Below are 22,256 nucleotides of genomic sequence, written 5' to 3'. Positions count from 1 at the left end.
CTTTGGGTGTCCAGTGTGGGGTGTTTGGGGGGGGTGATTTAAACGGCTCTGGAACTTGATGCAGTTACAGAAAACACCCAAGCTGCCAGTAGAACCAGGATCTTTTCACTGAAATCCAAAGGGCCATGAGAAAGGCTGTCATTGGCCAGGCTCCCAGGCCACTGGAACAGGGAGAGAGGAGGGGGTGCAAACCCCGCCCAAGCCCCAGGGGGATGGCATTGGCACGGTTGACTTCTGGTCAGCCCCAGGACGGCAGGCCAGGCATTTCAAAGGGTGCGGGAGCTAAGAGGCCTTCCCCAGCCACGCTCTGCTCCTCCGTGGCCCGCGCCACCAGGGAACCCGGGTCAGAATTAGAGTCCGGGTGGGAAGCAGACGTGTAACCGGGGAGACGCAGTTACGGTGGAGGAAGATACCAGAAAGCTTAAACCGGGCGAACGGGCGCAGTGTCTTGGGGTCGAGCCCATTTTGCCCCCAGGTCCAGCGCTCCGCCCCGCCGGGCGGCCCCCCTCCCCCGAGCCCAGAGCGGGGCGTCCTCCTGGAGCGGGCGCAGGGGGCCCCTGGCACCGAGCTCCTCGCCCAGGGCCACTGGCTCTATCAGCAGTGTCGAGGAAGGGTCTCCAGTGGAGGACAGGGATCTGCGGCCATGGCCGAGGCCGCGGAGCTGGAGGGGGCCTCCCCAGGTCCCCAGGGGCCGCCTGAGGGCCCCGCGCCTCGGGCGGAGAACCCTGGCGAGCTGGGGGCCGCGGGCCAGGAGGCGGAGCGGGAGGAGGCCAGCGAGGGCGCCGCGGAGGCGCCGAGGAGCGAGGGGGCGGGCGCAGCCGCGACGGCCGCGGTGAACCGGGCAGAAGGCACCGATCCCGACGGAGGGTGCGCGGGCGAGCGGGAGCCGGGCGCGGACAGTGGCCCGGGGGCCGAGACGCAAGGCGCGAGGGCAGCGCAGGGCGAGGCGGAGGCCGAGGAGGGCGCCCCCGGGTGCGCCGAGGTCCCCCAGGGAGAGGAGGCGAGCGGCGCCGAACAGGTGGAGGAGGCGAGCCCCGGCTGCGGCACGCAGGGCGAGGCCTCGAGGGAGGTTCAGGGGGAGCCCGGGGAGCCCGAGGCCCCCGGGGAGAAGGAGAAAGCGGAGCAAGGGCCGGAGGAACCCGGAGGCGGCACGCCGGGGGCCAGCATGGAAGGCGCGGGGCAGGCGGGAGGGGCGCACGGGGCCGAGGGTGACCCCCGGGACGGAGGGGACCCCAGCCCCCAGCTCCAGGCCGAGGCCACGGAGGCCGCAGCGGCGGAGATTGGGGGGTGCGGCCCCGGGGAGCTTGCAGGGGAGCCTCGGGGTGCAGCGGCGGGCGCCGCCGCCGACGAGGCGGGGGCCCCGGGGACAGAAGAGTCGGAGGAAGTGGCCCCGGGGGACGCGAGGGCGGCAGCTGTCGAGGACGGGGACCAGGGTGGACCCCAGGAGGAGATGGAGGAGGCAGAGGGGGAGAGGCAAGAGCGCGGCCCGGAGGGGCCAGGCGAGCAGGCCGCAGCCGGGGGCGAGGAGGAGCCCCCAGACAGCAGCGGCGCGCCGGCGGAGGCGGCCGCGCCAAGCGGGGCCGCGGGGCCGGAGGCCGAACTCAGCAACCACCTGGCGGAGGAGGGCAGCGTCGAGGGCGGGGACGAGACCGCGCGGGTGAACGGCCGCCGGGAGGACGGCGAGGCGTCGGAGGAGGGGGCCCCGCGGCAGGAGCACGACATCACCCTCTTCGTGAAGGTAAATCGAGCCGTCCCCGCAACTCGTAGCGCTTTTTGAGCCTTGGTCTTCCAGGTGTCCTGATTGTCGCTTCTATTCACAGCCTGGGGGTCATGGGGGAGTTTCAGGAGCGTTTTGGGGAGACAGGATGGTTTGGAAACAAAGAGGTCGGGTAAGGGTCGTAGGGGAAGTGGGGGTGCGGGTCCAGCATCCCACTGTCCTTTGTTCTGAAAATCCTAACTGGCCCTTCTAGTCCGGAGATTACTGAAGAATCAATGAAAAAAAAAAGAAGAAGAAAAGAAAAAGTGACACGCCCTCTTGATGTTCAAAGCAATTCATGCCAAAGGAAGCTCTAATACTTGAAGTGGGAAAAAAAAAATGCGAACAGGTTGTAATGTGAGAGGTCTCCCCAGGACTCAAATTTCAGAGGCCCACAGTTGGCCAATGTTTTCAGCTCCAAAAAAGTATCCCTCCTTAGTATTTGGAAGAAAAGTGGAAATTTATTTAAATATTATAATATTTGTTGAGCATTTTAACACTGGTTTTGGAAGAACACGAGATGCTGGGTGACTTGAACATCATCTGCCTTTATGTCATATTTCAACCTCGCTTCAAATGGGAAGAAAGCAATGATTTTGTTAAAGAATCTGTAGGACACGACTGAGGAAGTTTGGAGTTTAAAGAGGCCTTTCTACAAGGCATCGAAAATAAGGGGCAAGGTCCAGCTGTAGCTCCCACACACGGGGATCTTTGTTTAAAAAAAAAAAAAAAGCGCTTTCTGAGGACCTTTGGCCAGACCAGGAGAGCAGCAGATAATAAGGTCAAGAATGTGCATTGCATGTTCAATCATAATCCTTTCAAAATACTTTCAGGCTTATAGAAGCCAGTTAGGACCTAAAGCTCCTTGACGGGAATGTAAGCAAATTCTAATAAGCAAAAGGAGAAAAGTTTCCAAAGTGATTAACACCAGCATTTCAAGAATCATTTGGGGGGCAAGGGAGTTAGGGAAGAGAGGGCATGCGTTTGTTTCTTCCCTAGTGGGAAGGCGTTGTTCTGAGCATTTCTGAAGCCCCTGGAGCATATTAAGGTTAAGTGTTGGGATATAATATAAGGGCACAGCCTCTAGGAAGGCCCCTGGGAGTTGGGCGTCTTCAGGAAAGGCCAAGGGGAGTGGGAGGGGAGGAGGAAGGGGAGAGCTGAACACAGTGCTGCCTGTATGTACCCCAAATCTGCTCTTGATTTAAGCAATTCCCCGTTGCTTCGTCTCATGGCCACTTGCTTCCAGCACATCTTTGCAGTTTCTTGTTACGGTTTTTGAAATACAGTAACATCTTCCTACCTTGTCTTCTTGCTTCCATTTCCCAGCTCTCCTGGCTAGGCCTTCGGTGATAGCCAGTGAGCTAGGAAATGAGATCCGATCACTTTGTTTCTGAAAGTATAATTGCACCAGTTGCTTATTGTAGACTTTCAAATGAGTCCACCCTCCTTAGCCAGGCCACAGGCCACTCACGATGGCATTTGTGCCTCTGCGGTATTGCCTGGGTGTCCCCCCCGACTTTGTCACCCATGGTACCACCAGGCCAGCCATATTGAAGTAGTTATCATTCCTTGAGAGAACCATATTCTTGCCTGCCTGGAAATTGTACAGGTGCTGTGCCCTCTGCCCAAATCGAGTTTCTTCCCCCCTCGCCCCACTGCCGGCCTCCTGCCTGGTTATCTCCTGTGTGTCTAGACTCAGCACAGGCCTCATCTCCTCTGGGGGGCCTTTGCCAACCCCAGGCCGGGTTGGGTGTCCCTCTGTTGAAGGTCCACTCACACATTGCGTGTTTTATCTCTTCCCTTGACTGTGTGAAATTCATCTTCCATCCTCCATGTGGAGCCCAGGCTTGGAACATGATGGAGGTTTGAATGGGTGGCTGCTGGCACGAGGTGGTATATACCGTGGTAATCAATAGTAGGGACCTTAGAACCAGCGGGATCAAATCCTGGCTCTGCTACTTTCTTGCAGTGTGACCTTGGGCAAGCTACGTGACCTTTCTGTGCCTTTGTTGCTTATGGATAAAATGGGGATAATCATAGTACCTACCCCCCGAGGTTGTTGTGGGGATTCAAAAATTAGATTCCATAAAGCACTTAGAATAGTACCTGGCTTGAAATTAAGCATAGTGTAAATGCGCATTCTTGTCATTTTATCTGCTCAGCTTCCACAAACGTCCATTGATTTTGCACAGAAACAATCCCCTGCCCATTCCATCCCTGCCTCTTTTTTTTTTTTTTAAAGATTTTATTTATTTATTTGTGAGAGAGGAGAGAGAGAGAGAGGGCACAAGCAGGCGGAGTGGGAGAGGGAGAAGCAGGCTTCCCACTGAGCAGGGAGCCCGATGCGGGGCTCGATCCCAGGACCCTGGGATCTTGACCTGAGCTGAAGGCAGACGCTTAACCAGCTGAGCCACCCAGGTGCCCACCCCCTTTTTTCTTAAGAGAAAATCTCTCTAGGTAGCTAATTGCCTCCATTCTCTGGGGATAGGAATGTTATGAAACGTAAAAATAAATTTTTTTCCTCAGATCCTGCTCAGGAGAAGTTTGTGTGGGCAGAGTCAAGGGGCTTGTCATGGACAGCTTATCCAGATTGTTCTTTTCTGACGTGATCCGCTTGGTGCTCAGTTGCCTGCTTCCACCCCGCCTTTTTTTTTTTCCTTTAAGAAAACAGATCTCCAAACAGGGAGACTGGTCTTTAAGCAACTGCTACTTGATATAAGGTCTGAGGGTCACTTAAGATGTGCCTCATCGGCTTGTTAAGGCACCTCACTTTCACTTTGTTTTTCTCCTACAAATCATTCCCCTTAAAATCAAAAAGACCCCAAAGCCAAAATCAGGCAAAAACCCTTTAGACGCTTCTATCTTTTGCGTTTGTCGTACTTGATTTAAAATCCTTAAATTAGTTTAAAGTAGGATTTCTTTGCCAAATTTAGCTTTCTTGAGGTTCCTTCTTTGGGCTCCACTTTATTTGGACCACACTCCAGAGTAGACATCTGACCTCCTGGGTTTTGTAAACATGTTGAATTTTTCTGTGCCATCTCTGGAGTGCAGAATTCACAGATTTGTTCTGTAAGGAGAAGTACTGCAAACATTCCAAACGTTCCCTTCGCCTTCATCTGACAGCCTAGTAAACAGAGTTGTAACTAATTAGCCCCTATTTTATTTGTCAATTTTTAACTTTTACATTTCCCCCCTATTGTTTTTAAATAAATACATCAGCTACAAATATACCACACAGTGATAACCTATGACCCAGCAACAGGTGCAAATCAAATCTGCTTCTACTTTTAGCCACCTGGTAGTTTATAGTCTCCATCTTTGTGGAAATTGTCATCTTACTAATTTGTCATTTTGTTTTATTCTGTAAGTATGTAAGAATGTATTCTTGTAAAAAAGCCAAGAACATACAGAATGCGCCAAGGAGAGCTTCCCTGGATTATTGTATGGGGAAATTAATTGCTAATCATGCTAATTCTTACTTTTGTTTTTTTACAAAGACGTATTAATTATTTGTCATCAAATTATAGGGTAACCCTGCAGTATATTTAGTAAGAAAGATTCTTTTCTTCTTTACTCATAACAGGGGGTAACAACATAATAACATACCAACATAACAATAATAAACGACAAAATACTGACAACAAAGAATAAGGTAGGGACTTCACCAGCTGTGGGGATTCAGTCACTAAGGAAGTCTTGCTTACAGATTTGGTGCTTCTAGTCCAAAAGTACCTGGTGATTGTGTATACTCTGAGGCAAGGTCTAGGGGTGGGACAGTCTAAGATACGGATTTCCTGGCAAGTTTCACATGACCTAAAAAACTTCAGGGTGACCAATGAATAATCCTGGGCCAGAGTCTAAGAGTTTCTTAAACTAGGTTTTGGACACATTTAACTGTTAACATGCAGCTACTGTGGAGCTCAAAAACTTGCATTTACCATCACATTTGGGTCTCTAGACAGGTGGAATTGGTGATGGAATGAAGTCCAACTCAGGAAAGACGTGACCTCTGAATAGGCATTGTCACTGAGAACTGCCCCCCAACGTAAATGAGTACATAAATGGAGCCAGCCAAGTAGTGCCACACCACGTGGCCACGGGAGGGTGGGAGGGGTAGGTGTGTGTCCAGGAGCGGCAGCTGAGTGAATCCTGGTAGACCAGTTGGCTGCAGCAGTCCATGCACCATTCTCCAGGAGAGAGCATGCTGAGACCATTCTGTGGGGGCTTGGTGTCCGAGAAGCTTGTAAGGGAGGTGGTATTTTCATAACTATGTGTGGACTATGACCATGTGCTCTGAAGGGAAATGAGCAAAGATGCATTTCTATGACTTTTCCTCTCCCTGCAAAATAACATTTTTTGTTATTTGTTTTCTGAGTGTCTTATACAACTTGCTTACAAACACATTTTTTAAATTTAAATTCGATTAGCCAACATATACTACATCATTAGTTTCAGATGTAGTGTTCAATAATTCATCAGTTGCGAATAACACCCAGTGCTCATCACATTACATGCCCTCCTTAATGCCCATCACCCAATTACTCCATCCCCCACCCACCTCCCTCCAGCAACCCTCAGTTTATTTCCCAGAGTTAAGAGTCTCTCATGGTTTTCTCCCTCTCTGATGACTTCCCATTCAGTTTTCTCTCCCTTCCTTATGATCCTCCGCACAGTTTCTTATATTCCACATATGAATGAAACCATATGATAGTTGTCTTTCTCTGCTTGACTGATTTCGCTTAGCATAATCCCCTCCAGTTCCATCTAGGTCGATGTAAATCGTAAGTATTCATCCTTTCTGATGGCTGATCTTACAAACACATTTATGAAATCAGTAGAGTTAGTCGGGGTGGAAACTGAGGTCAAACACCATGTTCTGCTAACCTCTGACACACATGCGTACGCACATGCACACTGGGGGTCATGGTCCCTCTCTCCACGATGAGAGAGATCCACGTCGTAATTGCTTCTCCACATCGTGTCCTCCTTCTTTAGCATGGCGGTGGGTTTGTTCTAAGCTCTCAGTCAGTGCTTTTTGGTAATGATAGGTAAATAGCTGAATGGATGCATAGTCCAAGGTGACTCAGCTAGTGAGAAGCTGGACACAAACCTGTTTCCCACTGTCCCAGTCCAGCATCCCTTCTGAAAGGGCCTGAGCCATTCTCCTCCATGAAGATGTCTTGGCAGCAGGGCTGCAAGATGCTGGAATTCCCTCAGGGCTGTGGGAATTTTTGGCTCTGCTTTGCTGGGTACACATATACCACAGCTTCTGCCCCTCACTGGGCTGATGGGCCGTGTGCTCTGGACTCCTGGAAGTAAGTGAGCGATCATGCTTCACCCCCAGCATGAGCTCCTCCTCCTCACGGGGGGTCTCCTTTATAGCCTTGGTTTCTCAAGGTCAGCTGTTCTCCAGGAGGCCGCCTCTCAGATATCCTACCTCCCTGACTAGCTGGAGATCTGTAAGATACCTTCAGAAACACCACACTGGATTCTTTAAGCAGGTAAATTTACCCTTTAGTTTCATATACATAGAAAAATAAAACCTAGACTTTGAAGGAATGTATAAAGTACAAAGCTCTGAGCCATGGTTTAGGTTCAAGTGGGTCACAGGGCTGTAGATGAGTCTGTTAACTTAGCCCATGTGGATTTATCACCTCCTATGTGTTAGGCGCTAGAGTTTGGGGACCCAATGTGAAGCAAGACAGACAGGGTCTCGGCCCTTACAGAGTTTACCATCTAGCGCAGAGGACGGAGACTGAGCACTGAAAGCGTGTGGTAGCAGGGACTGCAAAGATTTGCCCACCATTGCCCTCCCAACCCCCAGCCAGGGTCTGGCACATAGTAGGCACCTGCTTAATGCTGGCAGGAAGGGGAGGAGGGAGCGAAGGTGAGTAGGAGGCTGTAGGAGTATATAGCAGAAGGACCCGCAGATACAGTGATGGTCACTAAATTGTTATCAATTTGATTGTATTTGGGGAGACACAGAGAGTGGGACCCTCTGAGAGTCCCTAGTACATATTCTTCAAGATTTTTGAAAATAGGTTTCCTTTGCTCTAGCCACTCTCTGAGATCCTGTGAGATTCAGCAAAGACAAGTTTTCTCTGAGAGTTGGGGAGGTGGATGTTTAAATCTCCTAAACTCCTTTTCCATCATTAATGTCTGCTTTTTTTTTTTCCTGACAGAATGCTGATTCATAAACTAGGTTTTGTATTTGGGCATAGTTGGGGGTGGGGGAAGATTCTTTCTTCACAATATAGACAACTTCTAAAGACGTCAACATGTCTTCTGGCAACCCATTCTCCTCCCCATAGGGAGACAATATCCAATTCCATTTTCAGCTGGAGTCTGCAAACCTAAAATATTTATTGTTGGGCCCTTTAAGACAAGGTTTGCTGACCCATGGCTTAAACCTCCTTTGATTCATGACCTGGGACTAGATACATTGCCGCTGGCACAAAATTGGAGTTTTATTTAGCAAGGAAGAAGGGGAATGACTATTGAGGAAAGAATCAGCAGTGTCTATCACAGTGAAAAATATTTAAGACACTACACATCTTATACATGTTGTTGGAAATGTTATTTTTCTGTGCAGTCCCTGATCTTGATTTAGGTGAGATTGAAGTAAAATAGAGATTATAAATATAAAAAGATACAATGCAATGCAATGCAATGAAAAGGAAGTCTTTTTCTGCCCCTGAGGTCCATCCAGCCTCTCAGTTTTTCTTCCTGGAGACAGCCACTGCATATCTTTCCAGAGATATTCTGTGCATATGCAAGCTTACATGTAAATATTCTCACTGTATTAGTTATCTAACACTGTGTAGTAAATTACTCTAAGACTTAGCACTCTAAAACAACAAACATTTGTTATTCACAGTTTCTCTGTGTTAGGAATTTGGGATCAGCTTGGTTGGGTAGTTCTGTCTCATGAGGTTGCAGTCGAGATGTTGGCAGGGCTGTGGTCTCATCTGAAGGACTGGTTAGGGTGGTGGTGGGGGTCCACTTTTAACGTGGCTGACTCACATGTCTGTTGGCAAGAGGTTCAGTTCTTTACCACTTGGGGCTCTCTCCCTGGGCTGCTTTGGTGTGCTCACAACATAACATCTGGCTTTCCCCAGAGCACAGATCCAAGAGAGAAGAAACCACACACTGTCACTTCTGTCTTATTCACTAAGTCCAATACTCAAGGAGATCGAAATTAAACTCCACCTTTTAAAGGGAAAGTCAAAGGATTTGTGGACATATTTTTTTAAAATACCACACCCACCTTTTTTTTTTTTTTTTCATATAAAGTAGTACACTGGAAATACACTGGGTTACATCTTGCTTTCTTTATTTAATAGTATATCTTAGAAATCATTCCCTATTGGTACCTGTAGCTCTATCAAATTCTTGTTAAAAATTTCACAGTTTTCTAGTGATGGGTATACTCTATAGTCAGTCTCCTACAGGTGGATGTTTAGGTGGTTTCCTCTTTTGGGTGTTAAACCATGCTGTAGTGAATATCCCTCAAACAGATGTGTAATCACATATGGAAGCTCAGTCCTTAGAAATGACATTGCTATGGGAAAGGATATGCCTGTTTAAGATTTTGATAACCTTTACCAAATTTCCTCTTCAGAGGTTCCACCACATAATGTCCCCCTGACACAGTATGGAGGCCATGTTGATTTCCCCAACCTTCCCCACTCAGAGTTTTCTCAGACTTTTTGAAGCTGAGAGGTGAAAAATGATGCCCCTTGTCATTTAATTCACATCTCTTTTGGTGTGTGTGAGACTGAGTTTACTTTTATAGATCTAACAACTTTTGGTATCTTTTTTCCATGAGCAACTTGCTTATGTCCTTTGCCCATTTTTCAAATCTACGTTTGGCCTTATTCTCCCTGATTTTTATATTAAGGAAATTAGGCCATTGTCTGTCATGTGGGTTGCATATATTTTTATGGGACTATTTTGACTATTTGTACTGGAGTAATTTATCCTTTTAGTCTTAGTAACTTCTTGGAATTGATGCACGGGAAAACAAAACATAGGCTGTGACAGAGCTCTTAGAATCTCAAGCTTCGTTTACTAGAATCTTAAATGCTCTGTTTTACTTTATATTCTATAACTTCTTGAGTCCTGAGGGATTAGGTATTTCAAGTCTTGCCTTTCTCCTTTCCTTTTTAATTAGCAGGTAACATTTTTATCAAGCGCGTGCCCTTGGAGAGTTACATTCTTTCTTACATCGTAAGAATTCCTACTCAAAACAAGGTTTAAAATATATAGATAGCAGGATCATTTCATGCCACTCTGCTCCATCTGAACAGGTAAGATATATCACTTTGATCTTGGTGTGCCATCTATTGGGATGAACTTGAGTCCCACAAATTAAAACTATGGTGAAAAGTAACCATATGTGGTGCAGTGATATAAAAATATTGCTTCTGAGGTTGTCTCTTAGCCAGATGTTCTACTTGTGCCCTCATCTGTTGAAAGAATCGACCAAAATTTATAGAGAATGATGACAAATCCTATTGTAGACATCCAGTGAATTGTGGAAGACTACCCAGAGTTTATATTTAATTAGTGGAAGGGTAACTGAAATACTCAAATACCAAAGATCATTTGGAGAGATACTTCGGCAGCTTCTTAGGGGGTAGTTCTATGGGCAACAGTTGATATATACTTATTCAGTCTGCAAGGGTGAGTCTAATATGATATGTGTGTGTAAGAAATCATCAGATTAGAAATAGTCTCTAATTCCAGATTTTTACTAGGTTTATGGACTCTACCCTCAACTCACTGTTTCTTCTCCCTTTTGGGCTTGGTTGGCCACATGAACGTTGAGTCTTTTGCTGTGGGGAGAAGTAAAAGCTGCATTTCAGTCTTCCAAACTCCTGAGCGATGTTTTGAACCCAAGTGGCTGCCAAGTATCAGACATTGTGCTTGGGGCTGGGGTACAACAGTGACAAACAGTGATGAACACAGCCCCTGCTTTCCTAGAGCTTTCAGCCTACAGAGTGATCCAGAAGGAAATGGCTAGAGTGCATGGGGAGCACGGGGGTGGGGGTGCTAGAATAGGTGGGGGGTGTACGATGGCAGGCTGTGCAGTGAGCCTTAAAGGGGGGAGGGGATTTGGCCTCTAGATCTCTGATAGCCTGGGCTCTGGCCTTCTGCTGCAGTCCCTTCCCTTTGGAAGATTGTGCCATATACGATGGATGGGAAAGTGAATGAGCAATGTACAAGCATGCCTACCGCATCAGGTAAAAAGAATTGGGTGGTCAGTTTTTAATGATGTATTTTGCAGAATGTAAATTTTATAATCTCATAAATTCTTTCCATCTAAGTTAGTAATGCCTCACACGTCATCACATTGCATTCACAGACCTTGGCTTGTGTCTGAGCACAGTAACTGAACAGCTGTTAAAGGTCTGAGCATGTTGCAAATCGTCTTTGGTTTTCTGTTTCTATGGCAGAGACTGTAGTAAGGAATATAGTAGAAGAATAAAAAATGGGGGAGAGAGACAGAGGTCACTGAGTGGTGTTCAGCTGATGGATGGGCCCATCTGAGGGGTCCAAGGCAACTTCACGCACTTGTCTAGGGTCTCGGCAGCATGGCTAGAAGGCTGGGCTCAGCTAGGCTCATCAGATGGAGCACCTACACGTAGCCCCTCCAGCTGGTGGCCTTAAGAGGGTCAGTGAACAAGGCAGAGCTGCATAGCTTTTTATAGTGAAAACCACACAGCATCACTCCCACCATATTCTACTGGTGACCAGGCAGTCACGGGGGGTCTGGCCAGATTCGGAGGGAAGAGAGAGACTCAGACCCCATTTCTCAATGGGAGGAGGGTCAAAGAACTTACAGCCACCTTTAACCCACCACATGACGATGGGATGTCAGGGTGTGCCAAAATGCTTCAATCGTCTGTTTATAGATCCAGTTCTTTACTAACTTGAGCTGGTTTAAGAAAATTTTAGCAGTGCCTCAAAGCAGTGGAGTTATGTTTTTTATCCAGTGATGGGCAGAGCGGCATCTCTGCTGCATTTACCACAGCAAATGTCAATACCATATAATTACCGTAATTACAACACACGGGCAAGGAGGGCCTCGAGCTGAGATCTGGGCCACTCCATGTACCCTTTCTAGAGTCATTTCTCTGTCATCTCTACGAAGCAGCCATTTCTCCTTCTTCTTCTTCTTCTTCTTTTTTTTAAAAGATATTATTTATTTATTTGAGAGAGAGAGTGAGAGAGAGAGCACAAGAGGGGGTAGGGTCAGAGAGAGAAGCAGACTCCCCGCCGATCAGCGAGCCCAATGCGGACGCGATGCGGGACTCAATCCCGGGACTCCGGGATCATGACCTGAGCCGAAGGCAGTCTCTTAACCAGCTGAGCCACCCAGGCACCCAGCAGCCATTTTTTCTTATGAAGGAGAAGAGACACTGTGCCAATTAAGTAGAGACTCGCCCCGGCGCCCCCTTTTGTTTCCGAGTGTGGGGGTTCAGAGCGGTTCCAGAGTCACAAGAGACTTGGGTCCCCTTTCACAAAGCTGTGTGATTCTGCTTTCTGGCCAGGAGGGCTCTCCCCTGGAGGGGTGGCCAGCCACTGTGGGAGGAGAAAACCCAGACCCATTCTGCCCAAGGCTTTATCTTTGTGTTTTTCTAACCTTCCTGGGGGGCTTAGGATGCTGCGGTCTAGTAGGAAGAGCCTCCTTATGCACCCCCAGCAGTGCCCCCTGAGTGGCCCCCGCCCGGCCCCAGTGGGTGGGGGGAAGAGGACTGAGGGCAGGAGCTCACTGTGGGGGTTCTGATGGGGCCCTTCGGACAACAGCCACAGGCATGTCTGACACACTCCGCACATCACAGACCTCACGTGCTTTAAAGGCCATGCAGAATAAAAGTGTTATTGGTTTGGAGATCCAGGGACACGGGGCTTTCTTCCTAAATGAGGGAAATTAACACTTTTTTTGGGTGCCTTGGGGTCAAGGAGGCAATGAGTTCGAAGACTCTTGGACCGACTTATTCTCCACCCCAACTTTCTTCCCTTTGTTTGAGCTCCAGGCGGGGATGCCTTTGACTCTGTTCCCATACATGGTCAGACTGGATGGAGTTTTGGGTTGCAACTCAATGGCTTCTTTGTGTCATTTAACTCTGCAGAGAATTCGATGCTTAAGAAAACTCAGAAGTATTAACACATCAGATATGAGCGGCACGTTTTTTTGTTAACTGCCACTTTAAGCAATATATTATGACCCTGCGTCCTAAACATCAGCAATAAAATAAGATTGCTCTGTCACTCTCCAGATATTGATATTTGCTGTAGAAAATGCTGCGGAGATATCGCTCTGCCCATCACTGGATATAAAAAACATAACTCCACTGCTTTGAGGCACTGCTAAAATTTTCTTAAACCAGCTCAAGTTAGTAAAGAACTGGATCTATAAACAGACGATTGGAGCATTTCGGCACACCCTGACATCCCATCGTCATGTGGTGGGTTAAAGGTGGCTGTAAGTTCTTTGACCCTCCTCCCATTGAGAAATGGGGTCTGAGTCTCTCTCTTCCCTCCGAATCTGGCCAGACCCCCCGTGACTGCCTGGTCACCAGTAGAATATGGTGGGAGTGATGCTGTGTGGTTTTCACTATAAAAAGCTATGCAGCTCTGCCTTGTTCACTGACCCTCTTAAGGCCACCAGCTGGAGGGGCTACGTGTAGGTGCTCCATCTGATGAGCCTAGCTGAGCCCAGCCTTCTAGCCATGCTGCCGAGACCCTAGACAAGTGCGTGAAGTTGCCTTGGACCCCTCAGATGGGCCCATTCACCAGCTGAACACCACTGAGGGACCTTTGTCAATGCCACGTGGAACAGAAGGGTCACCTAGTGGAAGGCCTTGTCCTGATTCCTGACTGATGAAATCACGAGACATAAAAAAGCAGCACCCCTTACTACATTTGGGGTAATTTGTTACTTGGCAGTAGGTAACTGGGAGGTATGGCTTATGTCTCTTCTAATCTGGGTGGGTCAAAAGACAGGGCATGGTGAGAGGGACGGAAGGGTTTAAGGCCAGTCCAGGAGTGGGCAATACAAATGAAAGGAAGGCTCCCTGTGGCTGGCTCGTCTGTTTGCTGCATACATTTTTCCCCTCTGCGGTCACTATAGGGACTGGAATATTCTCAGCCTTTCAAGAACGCAAACCACCAGGGTATATAAAAACAGACTGCATTATTAAGCAGGCTTTCCAGAACAAGATGTTCCTTTGTTGTAATAATTCCTTTCGAGAATTTTACAAGGAAATAAGCTTTTCATGTCCGTGTAAAAGCTTAAGTTGGTATCAGGCCATATTATTAAATAAGGATTAAAATAGCCCTGGAGTTTTTAAAGCATAATTCATATATGAGGATAAGTAGTAAGTTCCATTTTGTTCATCTGTGTACTTCTTATGACTTGATTTCACCTACTGTGACGATGAATACTAACACAACTAAGCCTTTGGCCAGAATTTAAAGCTAAGAGCAGTTTGATTCGGTGATTAAGCTATGTGGGTCAGGGGGTGGTCAACCACCTAATCCATCTAATAATACATTGATTGTCATGACGGTTGGAAAGAATAAATACTATACATACTTGGGAATGTATTCAGGATGAATATTTTTTTGAAAAGTTCAGATCTATGTTTCAAAGTTTTAAGATCTAAAGTATATTTCTCAGGATGTAGTAGGTATAACGATGACTTAAATTGTTCTTAAGTTCAAATTATATGGAAGAGTGAGAAGCATGTTTCAAAATAGAGCGCATATATATATATAGTGTGCATGTGTGCGTGTGTGTGTGTGTGTGTGTGTGTGTGGCCTGGAGTGAGGGACTTCATAAACACAATATATATATATTTTTAAAGATTTTATTTATTTATTCATGAGAGACAGAGAGAGAGACAGAGGCAGAGGGAGAAGCAGGCTCCCCACGGAGCAGGGAGCCCGATGTGGGACTCGATCCCAGGATCTTGGGATCATGACCTGAGCCGAAGGCAGACACTTAACCGACTGAGCCACCCAGGCGTCCCCATAAACACAATATATTAATAAAGTACAGACAACGGGCCCATTTCTCCACTCCACTGGGGACGGACAGCCTAAACCATTGGATGGGCAAAGTCAATCTTGAAAGCGTTATCAATAGTGCAGGCTTGTATTTATTTAAGAAAAAAAAACCACTCAATTTTTCTTTTCTAAACTAGGCTTTGCTGCACTTATGATACCTTTTTCCTTGAAAGGCTTACAAGAAGTGGGACACATAATCTTTGTGTCATATGCTGGTATAAAAATAAACTACCAACAAAGATCTGAAAACGGGGGGCATAACGGTCTTTCTCTTCAGTCCTCAGAGGTGTGGGGAAAGAGAGTATCTCTCTGTTGGACTCCTGCTCTCCAAGGAACCTTCCTTCTGTCCTAGGGTTTGTGGATTGTCGCTGTCCTCGCTGATCATCTTGCTGCTCCGCTAGATGGCAGAAGAGGGAAGGCACGAGACAAGACAATGGGCCGGAGGGCTGGTTTCCCGTCCATCGGCCTTGGGAAAAGTTAAAGACCAGAAGCCTTGCAGATGGTCTCTACTACGCAGCAGTCATGGCAATGATACAGCTGGGATCATCGCAGTCATTGGCCTCTTGCCTGAAAGCTGCCGATACAGCCCTTTCTATTGACCTTGGCAGTTACCTTGGCACTGTAATCAGTGGTGATAACAGGATTCCAGCAGGGCACGGTCCGGCTTTCTGCTCCACTCCCCGTGGGCCCTCCTCCCTCCCATCTGCAGGTGGCCTGCTCCCCCGCCCCACGCTGCATGGCTCCATCCTGCACCAAGAGGTGGGGGAAGGACCAGTGCGGATTCTCCTTTGCTGGCACACGCCGTACAGGAAGACGGGAGGTGGTGATGCTGAGCTGAGAAAAGCTTGCACGGAATGTGCAGGCAACAAAATCATCGGGCCTCCATAAAGGGCTTGTCTTGTGACTGAGATGCAGTAAGACTGGTTTCCCTTAGTTGAAGGGAGGCTCGAAAACAGGAATTCCAGGGCGCCTGGGTGGCTCAGTTGGTTAAGCGACTGCCTTCGGCTCAGGTCATGATCCTGGAGTCCCGGGATCGAGTCCTGCATTGGGCTCCTTGCTTGGCAGGGAGTCTGCTTCTCCCTCTGACCCTCCCCCCTCTCATGCTCTCTCTATCTCATTCTCTCTCTCAAATAAATAAATAAAAATCTTAAAAAAAAAAAAAGAAAATAGGAATTCCAGCATTGGAGCTGGGGTATCAGATTTCTGATGGCTGCAGGGTCAGAATCTCCCCCAACAAAAGCAGCGTTCCTACTTCCCTTGCACCTTACAGAAATGGGGAAATGAGGCAAGAGCTTAGTGCATTAGGGACTGGTACTCTCTCTGTCGCATTTCTGTTGGTTTTCCCTCATGTCATCTCCGTCGCCCACTGAAGGGGTTTATATATCTTTTAGAATACTTTACCTTTCCTAGGATACTCCTTCCCCAATTCTGTGGTTGGTTGGGCATTTCTGTAGAAGTTGTCCCATTAGTTCTTGGCAAAGAAAATAATCTGTTGTATCATTGTTTCCATGGGAAAATCAGTCAATATATCAATTCAACTCACATCATCTTTCCCAGGAATGAAGTTTCCTTTTTAAGAATGTCCTTCCCCCTAAAAGGAATTGGTGACTCCTATTTCAGTAATGAATTTTTTTTTTAAACGTGTAATCCAGATTTGCAGAACTACAAGCCTGTGGCATTCCTTATTCTGACGAATTAGGTTGATGAGCTATTCAAGGTTTGTAGAGTATTATTAAGTTGTGACTTCCTGCGCCATAGCATCTGAATAAAAATGGAAAGAGTTAAAAATCCCCCTGAAATTATTCAACTCATTCCTCGAGAATAATGTGTGAAATGAGGTTAGAGCTCCGAATTTCTCACACACTAGCCATTGTAGGTGGAATTCCAGAATGTTCTCTCCACAATGGGTATCCAGAACTAGGTCAGGAGTAGGAGTCAAGCAAGCAACACTCCAGAAGCTGACCCTACCCTGTTGGGCCTCTCTTCTCGCCCCATTGTCACTGTCCCCTAGACCTTGAGGATGTGTTGACAAGTTAAAGACACCGAATGCTTCTGTTCGCACTGTCAGTGTGTTTGGGGGATCACTGATCTATGGATCGACTCCTGTGTTCATTCATTGGCTCAGCAAGCATTAAGCATTGCAAATTCCATAAAAGAAAATCTTCCTCTATTTTTTTTCCTGCAACTTTACCTTTTGGAAGGGGTTTTTGTGTTTTCTAGTTGAGGGCACACAGTGTTTGGTGCCATTTTTACCATTGAGCCTTTGTCGAGTAGATCTTTCCTTTACTGAACAGACTGACGGGCAAGCCAGTGTGACATCAATCCCCTCGCGGGTCCCTCTTCTTCTGGCAAGAGTTGGAGGGTTGCTATGCCCGGGGTCCTGGGCAGTTAGTGTGGACTGGGAGAGAAATGGAGTCCAGGGAACCAGAGCAGGTCCAGTTTAGATGGTGCTCAAGGGTGAGCTGGGCAAGCTGGGGCATGTAGCCCACTTTGGGTCCCAGACCTAAGACCCAGCAAATCCTTCCCCACCTTTAATCCCCCGAATGCTCCTCTGTTTCTGTGTAGATTATTTCAGCAACAAGTGAGAGCCTACCCAGGGGCCTGAAAATAAGGCATCGGCTTTTATTGCCATAGGACCTTTCTTTCTGATAACTTGGGGCACTTTTATGTATTTATGTATTTATTTTAATTTTTGTTTTTTAATTTAAATTCAATTAACATATAGTGTATTATTAGTTTCAGAGGTAGAGTTCAGTAATTCATCAGTTGTATATAACACCCAATGATCATTCCATCATGTGCCCCCCCAATGCGCATCGCCCAGTTACCCCAGCCCCCCACCCCTGCCCCTCCAGCAACCCTCAGTTTGTTTACTAGAGTTAAAGAGTCTTTTATGGTTTGTCTCCCTCTCTGATTTCATCTTGTTTTATTTTTCCCTCCCTTCTCCTATGCTCCTCTGTTTTGTTTCCTAAATTCCACATGAGTGAAATCATATGATAATTGTCTTTCTCTGATTGACTTACTTTGCTCAGCATAATACCCTCAAGTTCTATCCATGTCATTGCAAATGGCAGGATTTCATTCTTTTGATGGCTGCGTAATATTTCATTTATATATATATGACATCTTCTTTATCCATCTGTCGATGGACATCTCGGCTCTTTCCATAGTTTGGCTATTGTGGACATTGCTGCTATAAACATTGGGGTGCAGATGCCCCTTCGGATCACTACATTTGTATCTTTGGGGTAAATACCTAGTAGTACAATTGCTGGGTCATAGGGTAGTTCTATTTTTAACTTTTTTGAGGAACCTTCATACTGTTTTCCAGAGAGGCCGCCCAGCTTGCATTCCCACCAACAGTGTAGGAGGGTTCCCCTTTCCCCGCATCCTCAACCAACATCTGTCACTTCCTGACTTGTTAATTTTAGCCATTCTGACTGGTGTAAGGTGGTATCTCATTGTGGTCTTGATTTGTATTTCCCTGATGCTGAGTGACGTGGAGCATTTTTTCATGTGTCTGTTGGCCATTTGTATGTCTTCTTTGATGAAATGTCTGTTCACGTGTTCTGCCCATTTCTTGATTGGATTACTTGTTCTTTGGGTGTGGAGTTTGATAAGTGCTTTATAGATTTTGGATACTAGCCTTTTATCTGATAAGACATTTGCAAATATCTTCTCCCATTCTGTCGGTTGTCTTTTGGTTTTGTTGACTCTTCCCTTTGCTGTGCAGAAGCGTTTTATCTTGATGAAGTCCCAATAGTTCATTTTTGCCTTTGTTTCGCTTGCCTTTGGAGATGTGTCCATTTCTGGATTCTCCACCTCCACTTTGGTTTCCCGCCCCTCTAGTGGTCACGGTCAGACACACTCTTGGGAAGAAGTTGTCAGTACTCAGCACACAACCCAACACACATGTGTTGCAAGGAAGGCGGCTATCTGCAGGGAAGGCCAAATTAATTGGTGTTAGCAAGGATTTCACTGAAGAGGAATGGTTTTCCTTTGGGGATTGGGAGGTGGATGCAAAATAAAACCAGAGAGCGATTCCGAGGTCTTTATGTTTCAAAGCACATGCCTTGCATTGCACCATCCATTCTGAGTGCCGTTTTGTATGATCTTTTTCTGCCAGTCCTCATTTCTGGCTCATTTTCTTCTATGGAAGGTGCACTTGCAAGCTTCTCATTTGGTGCATTGAGGGGTCTGAAGTTCTGCTACCTTTTTCTGAGAACTGTCTGGGGAGGGGATTGATGTTGGTGTCCCCTAGAGTTGGTTGGCACCACTCCAGGGGCACTAAACCCCCAGCATAGAGTATGGAGTGTGAATGTGTCCATAACTGCTGTGCTATGTGGCCGTCCACGGCCTTCTCTGGGGGTTGTGGCTACTAGAGATTTTTCTTTTGGGTTCACTTCCCTGGGTTTGGCAAAAGCTTTTAGACCAGTCCATTTGTTGGCTGCGGTGTTTCCCTAGTGCTTTTTGATTTTTGATTCACCTGCAGTGCAGTGTAAAATGATGCTCCTTGGTCTCCCCCCACCCTCTGAACAGATGCCCATATCCCCTTTGAGCAGCCACCCTGATTCTGGCTCTGTGGTCACGGGGTGAGAGAAGCTTCTGCGTCCTTCTTCCTACAGAAGACTGTCCCCTTCTTTCCTATAAATGGATCATGGGAGCTTGTTTGGGATTCCAGCGGGGGCATCTGGACCCTTGTTTGCTCCCAAAGGACAGACCTGGGGGCTGGAGCAGGGCGAGGGGCTACTCTGATCCTGCTCAAGCTTATGATGGGTGAGGGTGGAACATGCCTGGATATCCAGGGGCCTAGGATCGACTTCTGGTTGATGGGTGGCATCCGCCATATCACAGCCAGATCATCTTCCCACTCCGTATTCTTCCTGAAAGGGAGAGCACCTGTCTTCTTCTGTGTAGTTAATGAGCTACAGACACCCTAGAGTGCAATATTTGCAAGTTATTCTATGCAAATAGGAGTATTTTGTTGCCTCCCTTTCTGAAGTCCAGTTTCCCAAGCCTTACTTTGGCCCTCAACATAAAACCGAAATACAGCAATTCTTTTTTTTCTTTTTTAAGATTTTATTTGTTTATTTGAGAGAGAGAGATTGAGAGGGCATGAACTGGTGGAGAGGGGAGAAGGAGAAGCAGACTCCCCGCCGAGCAGGGAGCCTGATGAGGGGCTCGATCCCAGGACGCTGGGATCATGACCTGAGCCAAAGGCAGACGCTTAACCGACTGAGTCACCCAGGTGCCCCGAAATACAGCAATTCTTAAGGAACTGGACTTGCCTAGTTTGGATTTAGGACAATAAGCGAACATCTTCAGAAAACCCCAGCCTCTCCTCTTGTGTCTGTCTCCATTGGGCCGATGAAGTGACTCATCACCCCGACACTGGGTTTCGGAGGCCACAGTATGATTTGCAACAAATTAGGGACATCGGTTTCCTGGCCGCTTACCGTAACTGCCCCTTTTAAAACAGGAGCCTTGGAAGGGTTTGCTCCTTGACTGGTTTGTGGACAGCTCTGGGAAGCTGATCTCTGGCTCACTGTCTTTTTTGAGCTAAAGAGTCAGGGTTAGGGAATCCTGAAATAGAATAGGCCCCTCCTTCTCTTTTCCCAGGGGTGAGGGTGGGGAGGGAGTTACAATATTTGCCAAAAAAAGCTTGTGGCACAGAAAAGACTTCCTTACAATAAAGCCAGGGCGTTAGCCTCAGCCGTGGCCAGCCCGTTGGTATTTCTCCTTGTCTGGAGAGCAGCTGATCCCCCTGGCCTTAGGCCACCTGCCTTCCCTGTTGTGTGGGTCAGGCCAGGGCATAGAATATAATCCTAGGGACTAATAAAGCCTCCAGATAATTCTGTAATGTCTGGAGCCCCCAGGTCTCCCCATTTAAATTATGAACATCTGTAGATCGGTACTGTGTGTCTCTGCTCACTGACAAAGAACTTCAAAGTTCAACACATTTATTATCCATGACCTAGGAACCCCTGAACTTGTATGGAGCTCATCAGAGCCTGCCAGGAAATGCAAAATAAAATCTAATTGTTACAACTGGAGCTGTTACCTTCCCAAGCATAGTTCCTGTAGCATTTTGTCATTTTACTAAATGCACTTTTTTTTTTTATTCTGACTCTGATTTTCTTGCTTTTGAAGCTTAATGCCAACCCTTCCTAACTTATACCTGATAGGATTTTGTGACCTCCTGGTTGATTCTTCTGTCTCCTTTAACCGATGCAAAATGATAGGCTGGTTTGAGTCCAAAGCTTGTGAAGCCTGGGATTTCTGTTTAGTAATGCAGGCTTACCTTCAGATCTCAGTGGGAAAACAGGGTGAGTCAGGGAAAATTAGCAAGTTGATGTGGCTCAGGTTTCTTATTAACCAGGAAGATACAGGACAAAGTTTACTAAATTTGCATTTAAGTAAAAATACCATCCCATTATACCATTGATCTGGTCTGGGGTCCCATAGTGTGTTATGTAATCACCTGTCTCCTTCACGAGAAGTTGTGTTTTGTGCTGGGAGCTGTTCATTTGTTTGCTATTCTTGTTGCAGTGCAAAAGCCATTCAGGGATAATCCATTATTCCATTAGGCAAGACAACTGCAGGAGACACTGATTAACTAATGCCTAGAAATGGCTCTGTTCTGTTTGTCCTACTTGGTACCCTCGGTTGCTGTTTTTCAGTATACCAGATTTTTTTTTTTAATTATTTAAGTATAATTGATGTCCAATGTTATATTAGTGTCAGGTGCACAACACAGTGATTCGACAAGTCTATACATTATGCAATGCTCGCCACGCTGTGTAGTCACCACCTGTCCCCATACCTTATTACAATATTATCGACTATATTCCCCATGCTGGGCTTTTCATCTCTGTGACTTATTTATTTCATAACTGGAAGTTTGTACCTCTTCATCCCCTTCACCTGTTTCGCCCACTAGTTCCCTATATTTAAAAGTCAGTTTTGTTTGTTTGTTCATTCGTTTTGTCTTTTAGATTCTACCCATAAGTGAAATCAAATGGTATTTGTCTTTCTCTAACTTATTTCGCTTAGCATCATACCCTCTGGGTCCATCCACGTTGTCGCAAATGGCAAGATTACACTCTTTTATGGCTGAGTAATATTCCATGATAGTATACCAAATGACTTAATTTGAAATTTTGAATATCCTTCAGGACTATAGCTGTGGTAATGAATATGGCTTCTCAAAAGTGCCTCGAAACTTTTGGAAGGCGATCTGACAAGCATAACTTTACAAAATGACATTTAATAAGACGAGACAAGAGTGTTGATCTGGTTTTGCCACTGGAGCAAACACCTGTAGGAAAGTGCAGAAAGGATCATCAAAGTGGACATTTTTGTGTTGTGTACGAGAAAATGGACAGTGTCAATTTGTGGGAAGGTTGGCGGTTGCTGGGGCCCG

The 22,256-nt window shown here is 46.7% G+C and overlaps 1 protein-coding gene across 1 annotated transcript in view; it reads left to right on the top strand.

Annotated features, from left to right (window-relative positions):
• The first annotated feature begins 643 nt into the window (after nucleotides 1–643).
• CLIC6 (chloride intracellular channel 6) overlaps nucleotides 644–22,256 on the top strand; it is a 42,971-nt gene continuing 21,358 nt past the window's right edge. Inside the window, exon 1 of the mRNA XM_064574993.1 lies at nucleotides 644–1,738. Within this exon, the coding sequence (XP_064431063.1) occupies nucleotides 644–1,738 (1,095 nt within the window). The remainder of the gene's footprint in view (nucleotides 1,739–22,256) is intronic.

Source organism: Mirounga angustirostris, unplaced genomic scaffold, assembly GCF_029215605.1.
Source record: "Mirounga angustirostris isolate CCGP_5_RB_7025 unplaced genomic scaffold, mMirAng1.0.hap1 SCAF_1, whole genome shotgun sequence".
NCBI lineage: Eukaryota > Metazoa > Chordata > Mammalia > Carnivora > Phocidae > Mirounga > Mirounga angustirostris.
This window is presented reverse-complemented; position numbering and strand designations above follow the sequence as displayed.